This window comes from Triticum urartu, chromosome 5A, assembly GCF_056163025.1.
Source record: "Triticum urartu cultivar PI428250 chromosome 5A, HENAU_Tu73, whole genome shotgun sequence".
In the NCBI taxonomy this organism is placed as follows: Eukaryota; Viridiplantae; Streptophyta; class Magnoliopsida; order Poales; family Poaceae; genus Triticum; species Triticum urartu.
In genome coordinates, this window is record NC_141877.1 from 463,400,751 (window position 1) to 463,409,835 (window position 9,085).

At 52.3% G+C, this 9,085-nt stretch overlaps 2 protein-coding genes across 2 annotated transcripts; both read left to right on the forward strand.

Moving 5' to 3' along the window:
- The first annotated feature begins 787 nt into the window (after positions 1-787).
- LOC125509709 (uncharacterized) lies at positions 788-1,854 on the forward strand. The gene is made up of 2 exons (XM_048674734.2): positions 788-943; positions 1,155-1,854. Exons 1-2 carry the CDS (start codon positions 929-931, stop codon positions 1,572-1,574), a joined length of 435 nt encoding a protein of 144 aa, XP_048530691.2. The 5' UTR covers positions 788-928; the 3' UTR covers positions 1,575-1,854.
- Positions 1,855-6,768: 4,914 nt separating this feature from the next.
- On the forward strand, positions 6,769-7,891 carry LOC125509710 (uncharacterized). Its single transcript, XM_048674735.2, has 2 exons — positions 6,769-6,926; positions 7,136-7,891. The coding sequence occupies exons 1-2, from the start codon at positions 6,912-6,914 to the stop codon at positions 7,541-7,543; spliced, it is 423 nt and encodes a 140-aa protein (XP_048530692.1). The 5' UTR covers positions 6,769-6,911; the 3' UTR covers positions 7,544-7,891.
- The last annotated feature ends 1,194 nt before the right edge of the window (positions 7,892-9,085 follow it).

The following is a 9,085-nucleotide window of genomic DNA, read 5'->3' on the forward strand; positions in this document are numbered from 1 at the left end:
ACTAACATACAACCTATTGGAGATGCGTTAAATAAATTCCAAAATCAAAAGCACAACTATTCAAGAGCCCACGTTCATTGGTTAACTGCATTATCTTGACGCCAACCCCGACAGCCGCCCCTGTTCGCGCCATCATAATCTCGTACGAAGCAAACACTAATCAAACCCGTTTTGATCCAAATCACAGATCGGTCGAATCTCTCTCCCGGAGAATTACTAGAGCTAAATCGGCGAGAGCATAATTTAATCTGACTGGGACCGACGATCCGATGGAAAGGACGGCGCGGAACGTGCCGGAACGATGAGATGCGCACACCTCAAGGCTAGCTAGACCTACAACGCAAAAGAGAGCTCCACTTGCCCCTCGCCACTGCCACGAGGGATCAGATTTGGCCAGCACACGACACACCTCAACGTACACTGGAATTTATGGGAAAATGAACTCTAGAACCTCTCTCGCTGCCTTTGATCGAATGCATATGTGTGTGTGACACGATCCGTCCCGATCGCGCACCATGTGGAGCGAGATGAACTAGACGCCGGCCGTGCATCGAGGCACTGTTGCATGGTGCACACCCTGGTCTGGTATGGTCTGTTCTTCGGACCCTTTTCCCTAGTGTCATGACTCACGGGCCGCCTTTAGTTGGATGGCATGACACGTCGTCCGGACGTGCTCATTTGCATATACAGCTCCCGAGATTCCCGATCATCATGAGATGGACTCGACTTGTTTATTTTCTTTGGCGTCTGAATTTCGTTTGTGTTGTCCCCGTTTTGGCCTCCGGAGGCCGCTATATATAGCCCCTCCACCCCCGACCCATTGCTCCACACACACACGCGCGAGCCTCACATTCTCTGATCAGAGTAGCACTAGCTTCAGCTAGCCAGCCTCTGCCACTCCGGTCATTTTCTTGCATCCACGACGGCAATGGCCACCGCTGATGTACGTAGCTTGCCTCGATCGTCGTCTATTCTCTTTTCGTATGCTCCGATCGATGATCGTTTCGATTGTTTCTTTACCCTTTGATCTGTTTATTATATGTGTGATCTGACGAACGGCCGGGTGATCATGATTGTTTCTTTACCTCGAGATCGGTTTGTGTATGTGTTATACATGTGCGTGCTGCTAATGAACGAAACTGTGCGTCGTGCAGGTCCAGAACCCGACGGCCGCGCTGACGGAGGAGGCGCCCGCGGTGGAGACGCCCGTCGCCGCCGAGGAGGTTGCTAAGACAGAGGAGGTCCCCGCGCCGGTGGAGGCCGAAGTCGAGGCGCCTGCCCCCGTCGAGGTTGAGGCGACCAAGGAGGAGGCACCGGCCGCCGCCGAGACGGAGGAGACCAAGGAGCCCGAGCCAGCAGCTGCTGCCGAGCCGGAGGCCGAGGCGCCGAAAGAGCCAGCCGTGGTCGAGACAGAGACCAAGGAGGCGGTGGCAGAGGCCGAGCCGGCGGTGGCGGAGGAGGTGAAGGAGGAGGCGGCGCCTGCTGCCGAGCCGGAGGTGGCGGCCGTCGCCGAGGAAGCACCTGCTGCTGCGGAGGAGGAGCCGGCCGCCGCGGTGGCCAGCGTCAGCGTGTGAGGCGCGCGGTGGAGGGCAACTGGCTGGGTCAGCGTCCACGACGGCGGCCGTGTGCTCCTACGTGGCAACGGCGTGATGCTGAGTCAGCCAGTGGAGTGGACTGGAGTGCTACTTTTTACTACGAGTACTAGGTGTGGAGTGGAGTGGAGTGCTATGCGCGGGGTCGCGTGACGTGGCCTAAATAAAAGTGTTGTCGGTCAGCATCGAGCGAGCGACGCAGTGCCACTCTAGATAATGTATGCTTTTTATTTTGTCGACAAGACATGATTCATTATTTCTACGGACATCTGTTTTCTCTTTGCATGGCAAACATAAACCTTGTTTATCTTAATTTAGATTTCTATAACCATGCGCCGTTGGTATGAGCTACACACGCATGCATGCCCGGTCTCTTGCGAAATAAAGTGTGTGCTTCATCGGTCATTTGTTTGGGGTTGACCTAGTCACACTGACCTCATCAGAGAAGGAGCAGTTGCTACAGAATGGCCATTGTGTGGACCTGACGGTGCTCCGTTTGCCAATGCCACAAATTGCTCTCTCCAAATGCATGCTTTTCAACATGGTTTTATTTCTGCCGAGCTGATGAAGTTTTTGTTATGTACCCTCTTTTTAAACCAATATAAGATATTTTATGTCACTAAAGTGAGAGTATATATTAGAAGGATGATCACTACCACGTAGTGTACCTACGTAGTACAAAATGCACAGCTCAGACCTCATATATCCTAAGCACAGATGGCAGCATCTGCACATGGACTAAGAGCATTTACAACCGGACTTGGCAAATCCAATTCCCGAAACGTGCACAGGCGCGTTAACGGACAGTGACCGGTTACGCCTCAAATTTGTTACTCTGCATCCGAGTCTCCTATTTTAACCCCTAAGTCCATACAAAGCATCAAAAAGAAATCTTACATAATACATATTACGTACTACCCTAGCTAAGCTTCGTCGGCGGAGATGTCCACGACGTCGGTGCCGGGCATCGGGTGGACGGGCGCCTACCTAAGAGGGCTCCGGCTCCTCCTCGGCCTTATCCATGTAAGCGAGCATATCCTCCTCCTCTGCGGCGTGCTACTCCTCCATCTCTTACCGCCGACATCGTCTCGCCTCCACATTCGACTCCGAGCGAAGGGAATCGAGAATGGCCTGCTGCTCCGCATACTGATCCGTGTCCCCAGCATCCCCCACATCCTCCTCCTCCTCCGGATCCACTGCATCCGAAGGTAGCCCCGCGGCGATCCAGGCTTCGTGCCTTGTCCGGATCTGCTCAAGGTGCTGCAGCCGGTGCTCCGACGTTAGAAATGGGTAGCTCCTCAGTGGTCAGCGTGGAGGCATGGCTACTGGAGCTGGCGGATGGGGAGTGGAAAGTGGCGGCGACGACGGACGGGAGGAGCAAAATGTGGAGGGGTAGGGTTTCAGTGCTAGCCGTCGGCTTAAATAGTTGGGCTAGGCACTTCGCGGCCCGCAGGAGCGGCACCACGTGGCGACATCGCTCCGACGGAGGAGACGAGCTTCGGACCGTCGGGTTTCGGACTGTTTTCGTGTGGGACCCAGCGTCAGTCCAACGTGGCGGACACGCCCGGGCACCCTATATTTGGCTGGATATGAGAGGTGCCGATCAACACGGGCGTTTGAGACGCCCGTCTGGGTCGAATTTTCGCGACCGGTCAGTGACCGGGCCATTCGCTCGTGCGTTTGAAGCTGGTTTGGCATCCGGCTGTAGATGCTCTAAACTCAATCTTTTAGAGACTATACGCATTTTTTTTGAGCAAATTGGAGAACATCAGCATGCATATAGTAGCCGCATTTGTTAGAAATAATGGCTCAACCTGTGAATAATTTCTGAAATCACAAATTGGCCCATGTGTAAATTGGCAAGTGGTGGTTCTAATTCTAAAGTTTATTAAAACATCGAAAGTTGAAAAGATGTGATAACTCGTTATATAGTGGACTCTCTCCATCACATTAAGTCATGTGGCGTGGAGAGAAAGAGAGAACCCCACGCGCACGCTCGCATCGTCGCCTCACCAGGCTCGGGTTGGGCTCAGACTGGGGTGGCACGGGCATGCGACATGCGTGTGAATTGTCCGCCGCATGTTTACCTTGCCGGCTCGACCCAGGGCCGGGGCGGCGTGGGCGTGTGACATGCGCATGAATGGTTCGGCGAAATCCTTCATGCAGCAGGTCTCTGAACCCTTCGTCCTTACGAACCCGCATTGGTAGAGGACGAATTAGGTTTTTGTAAAGTGCTTCACATGACTGCTCAATCTCGTCACCGCTGGTCGTCTTCGACCAAGGTAAGGCGCTACCGCGCGGCATCTTACTAACTCTGCTTCGACCGGTCTTCACCAAGGTCATCGTCCATAACAACGCCGCCCCTGCAATAGCCACGGCTACTTCATCGGTGAACGATCAGTACGAGCACCATGATATGATCATGTCTCTAGTTATGTAATTTTAGTAATGAATTATTTTCTGAAATTAATCACAAAATTGTCTAATTTTCCAACAGCCTTCTGTATGGCCAATCAATGCATCATTTTCTTTTTAACTTACCAAAGCTCAGTTCACTCATTTGCTTGACAATGATGGAGCAGACAAAAGAAATATATATTTTTACTTTATTTCGAAACTGAAGTTAGCAGATGGCAAATGCAGCCAAAGAAATACCAAAGGCACGTACGAGCTGGAGTTTTTTAATCTTACATGTTGAAAAAGAAAACTTATCGTTCAATCAGGCAGCCTGCTTTGCACAAAATTTCGGCTTGTCGTACCCGACGATAGACAGCCCGCTGAGGTGGATCACAGGTGGCCGCAGGCCGGCGCTGGAGGCACATCACACGTCGGTCATTCACAGGTGGAAATGGAACCCAGTGCACACCGCTGGGCACTGTGCGGCGGGCCCCGCTCCACCGTCCCTAGCCGTGGAGCCACCTCAGCATGGCTTCCGGGTCATGGGCTCCAATCATCCCGTTGCTGCTCACTGCGCCCGACGATTCCGTGGCCCGAAATGTGGTTCTACGGCTATCACCTTCAGCTTCACAAAGGATCAGACCCATCTCGATCGCCAGCACGCAAGTTTTGGGCGGTGCGCCTCGATCGAACTGGCGTACGCGATGGCGACCACACATGCCACGGCCGCCGAAAGTGAGCAGCTACCTGGCCGGCTGGCCGTGCGGTGCCACGGGAGATCAGGGCGGTGGGTATGTAGGCGGGGCCTGGGGTGACAGATTACTATGGGCAGTTCTTTTCGGCGATTCTTCTAGAATTGCCCCCCTCTGCAGCTTCTTCGAGAATTGAAACTTTATTTTTTTTTACAATCGAACTGGCCTTATATCTTCTAGTGCTAATTAGCTAGGGTTGTAAAAGACATATGAAATGGTGATTCTGGGAAAAGCTGGGAGGGGGGCGATTCTGGTAGAATCGGCCAAAAGAACTGGCCCTAAATCTTCTGGGTGATATGTCACCAATCAGCCCAGCGGACCATCCTACTGGACACTCGCCGGCGCATGTTGGATGCCCGGTGTGGACTCTCCCTCCGGTCGACGTCGAAAGCTCCTTGCTCACCGCTTTCCATGTCATCAGATGATCTGAACGAAATGGCCGGTTTAAAGCAGTGACAACGACGGCGGCGAGAATTTCTCGAAAAGATAGCTGCCCAACCCCATCATCTTCCTCCTCCGCTGGGGCCAAAACCATCTGGAAACAAATAGTTTAGACGAGGAAGGAAGATTACATAGGAAACCTCATTTGTAAGAGCTCAGTTACCTCGTGCACATCTGCCTTTCAGCGGCAGTGACTGACCGGCGAGGAAAACGATCAGGTGGCGAGGCGCCACCAGCGCGATTAATTAGTGGCGTGCTACTGCGTGATGGGGGATGGAGTTGATCGATCATCGATGGACAACCACCCCTGCGGCGCGGTAGTAATCGGCTTGCATATATCTACGCTAGCTTTTGGGCAAAGGTGGTGGAGGCCGGAGCAAGTAGACGAGCCACAAAGCCAAAGGTGACGGGGGACATCCATCCATTTGCTGTCATAATTGTTGCCGATGGACTCTCAAGCATGACACATGCAAGCTATTACTCCCTTCGTTTCTAAATGTAAGTCTTTTTAAACATTTCAAATGAAACACAACATACGTATGTATGTAAACATATTTTAGAGTGTAGATTCATTCATTTTGTTTCGTATGTAGTCATTTGGTGGAATCTCTAGAAAGACTTATATTTAGAAACGGAGGGAGTACTACAGTAGCACTATAGCAGGGACATGATTCCAGCGGTGATTGCTTGGGGATTTGGATGTTGCCCTCACAAGAAACGTTGATCCATTTGGCACAATTTGATAGTACATAAGAAAACTTTAACCCATTCTTTTTCTAGAAAGGAAAAGTAGTGTTCGAATAGAAGAGGGTGTGCCTTAAGCAAATACTCCATACACTGTTTAATTAGGACCTTAAGTAGATCATATCATACGTCAGTCGACCAAAACCACACATACACTGCTGGCGAAGAAAGTCTATATAGTATCTAGCGTAGCAAAGGCCGGGTGGCCACGTACCCTGAGATGGAGAGCTAACCTAAATTCCAAAACCAAATCGAGACTATTCAGGCGCGCACATTGATTGGTTGCAAGTGCATTGTCTTGACGCCAACCCCGACAGCCGCCCCTGTTCAGCTATCATAATCTCGTACGAAAACAGACGCTAATCAAATACGCCTCGTACGTTTTGATCCAAATCACAGATCGAATCGCCCTCCCTCCCTCCCTCAGAATTACAGCTGAATCGATGAGAGCATATTTTAATCGGCTGGGGATCGATGATCCGATGAAAAGGACGGCGCAGAACGTGCAAGAAACGACGAGATGTGTTGTGTACACCTAGAAAGGTGCGCTTGCCTGTTGCCACTGCCACCAGGGATCAGATTTGGCCATCGCCCATCACACTACACACACATCAACGGGACAGGGTTGATCATACACGAAAACTTATGGGAAATGGAAAATAAATTCAAGAATTTCGCTGCTTTTCTAGAATGTGTGTGTGTGTGTGTGTGTGTGTGACACGATCCGTCCCGATCGCGCACCATGTGGAGCGAGATGAACTCGACTTGTTTATTTTCTTTGGCGTCTGAATTTCGTTTGTGTTGTCCCCGTTTTGGCCTCCGGAGGCCACTATATATAGCCCCTCCACCCCGACCCATTGCTCCACACACACGCGCGCGAGCCTCACACTCTCTGATCAGATCAACCACAGACTCACAGTAGGACTAGCTTCAGCTAGCCTGCAGCGTCTGCCACTCCGGGCATTTTCTTGCATCAACCACGGCAATGGCCACCGCTGATGTACGTATAGCTTGTCTCCATCGTCTATTCTCTTTCATATTCTCGGATCGATGATCGTTTCGATGGGTTCTTAATCCTTTGATCTGCTTATTATATATGTGATCTGACGAACGAACGGGTGATCATAATCATGATGGAGCTAGATCGGTTTGTGTATGTATTCTTGACATGTGCGTGGTGGTAATGAAAGTACGTGTGCGAACTTGCAGGTCCAGAACCCATCGGCCGCGCTGACGGAGGAGGCGCCCGCGGTGGAGAAGCCGGTCGCCGCCGAGGAGGTCGCGAAGACGGAGGAAGCCCCCGCGCCGGTGGAGGCCGAAGTCGAGGCGCCTGCCCCCGTCGAGGTTGAGGAGACCAAGGGGGAGGCGCCGGCAGCAGTTGAGGCAGAGGAGACGAAGGAGCCCGAGCCAGCAGCTGCGGCCGAACCGGAGGCCGAGGCGCCCGCCGTGGTCGAGACAGAGACCAAGGAGGCCGTGGCTGAGGCAGAGCCGGCGGCGGCCGAGGAGGTGAAGGAAGAGGCGGCGCCTGCTGCCGAGGCCGAGCCGGCCGCTCCCGCTGCTGCTGAGGAAGCACCGGTGGAGGCAGCCGCGGCCGCGGTGGCCAGCGTCAGCGTGTGAGGCGCCAGCGCGCGCGGAGGAGGAGCTGGCTGGGTCAGCGTCGACGGCGGCGGCCGTGTGCTCCTACGTGGCACGGCGTGATGCTGAGTCAGCCAGTGGAGTGGTGCTACTTTTTACTAGGTGTGGAGTGGGAGTACTATGCGCGGGGTCGTGTGACGTGGGCTAAATAAAAGTGTTGTCGGGGCCAGTCGACGCCCAGTGTCGGGTCAGCAGCGAGCGAGCGAGCGACGCAGCGCCACTCTCGCCGGCACCCGTGTGCCTGCGTCTGCTCAGCTGGAGCTTTGTTGCGGTGTGTGTCACAGTGTCAGTTCCACCTATGATCGATCGGTATCCTATCCGGTTTGTGTACGTCTCTGGAGGATGATCTCCAGCTAACTTACCACTTTACCGATCCATCTAGACGAATAACGTAGGCGTATATATAGATCCGGCGATCGCCGGCGCCGGTGGCTTCTTCCTTGGTTTATTCAGATTCAGACCCGCGCAGTTCCGGTCGGTAAGCAAACAGTGCTGCATTTTGGAGTCAAAACACGAAACGTCGACATACGAAGATCGATGATGCGCCGCATCCGCATCTGCCATGCGAGATCCGGCCAAGGTGGACGATGCTTCGGTGCCTTAAGGCATCACCTTTGTGTCTATAACATGTGGACCCAACAGATGGCTGGCTCACATGTCAGTGACCCAAAGGCAGGTGTCTTTAAGGCACCGAAGCTGCGTCTGGCCAAGGTCCGGGGTAGAAAGATGGGATTCTTATTTCTGAACCGGGAAGGGACGGCTAAGTGGTGGCTGTTTCACTTTCACCGAGGACAGCAAGCACGGCATGGTCGACGGCAGACGCATCTCCTCATGTCTTTCGTCGTCCACCAGAGAACCTCTCTCTGAAAAATGTATATGCACCCCCATTGGTTATTCATGGTCACCGCGGCCGGGGCACTGCTTCAGGCATAGACCCAGACTAGGGGGAGGAAATGCAGGGCAGTCAAGGAGATGTTCACAGTAGAGCGCGCGCAGCGGAAATTCGTTCAACAACTTAGTCTGAAGTTCCTCGCTCTTGGTGGAATACGCAAAGCAGTAGTATGTAGGAGTATGTCCACTGGTGTAGAATATGTACTCGTACTTGTGGTTCCAGAACACATATAGGCCCTGGAACCTTCAGGGCATGTATAATGATTCTATCTTAAAAATGCCACCTAGAATAAATAAGAGATACTGTCTTGAACTAAAACCACGACAAGTAATATGAAACGGAGGGAGTAATATCACCGGAGGTCATAGAACTTGTACTTGATGATTCAGTTTGGCGCTACAACTTTGAAAATACAGATTTTCAGATACTTAATTTGACTCAAGCGTGCACGTACGGTCACAAAATGTGTATGTGGAGGTATTAATGTGTATGACCCCACCTGTCAGTGAGTAATAGTGCCCGGTCGATGTCATATTTGCAGAAAACACCCTTGTATTTTTTATTCTCAGGAAAAGACAACCACCATGGCGCATTTACACAAAATCCTCTCAGCATATTCTTTCCAGAAAAGC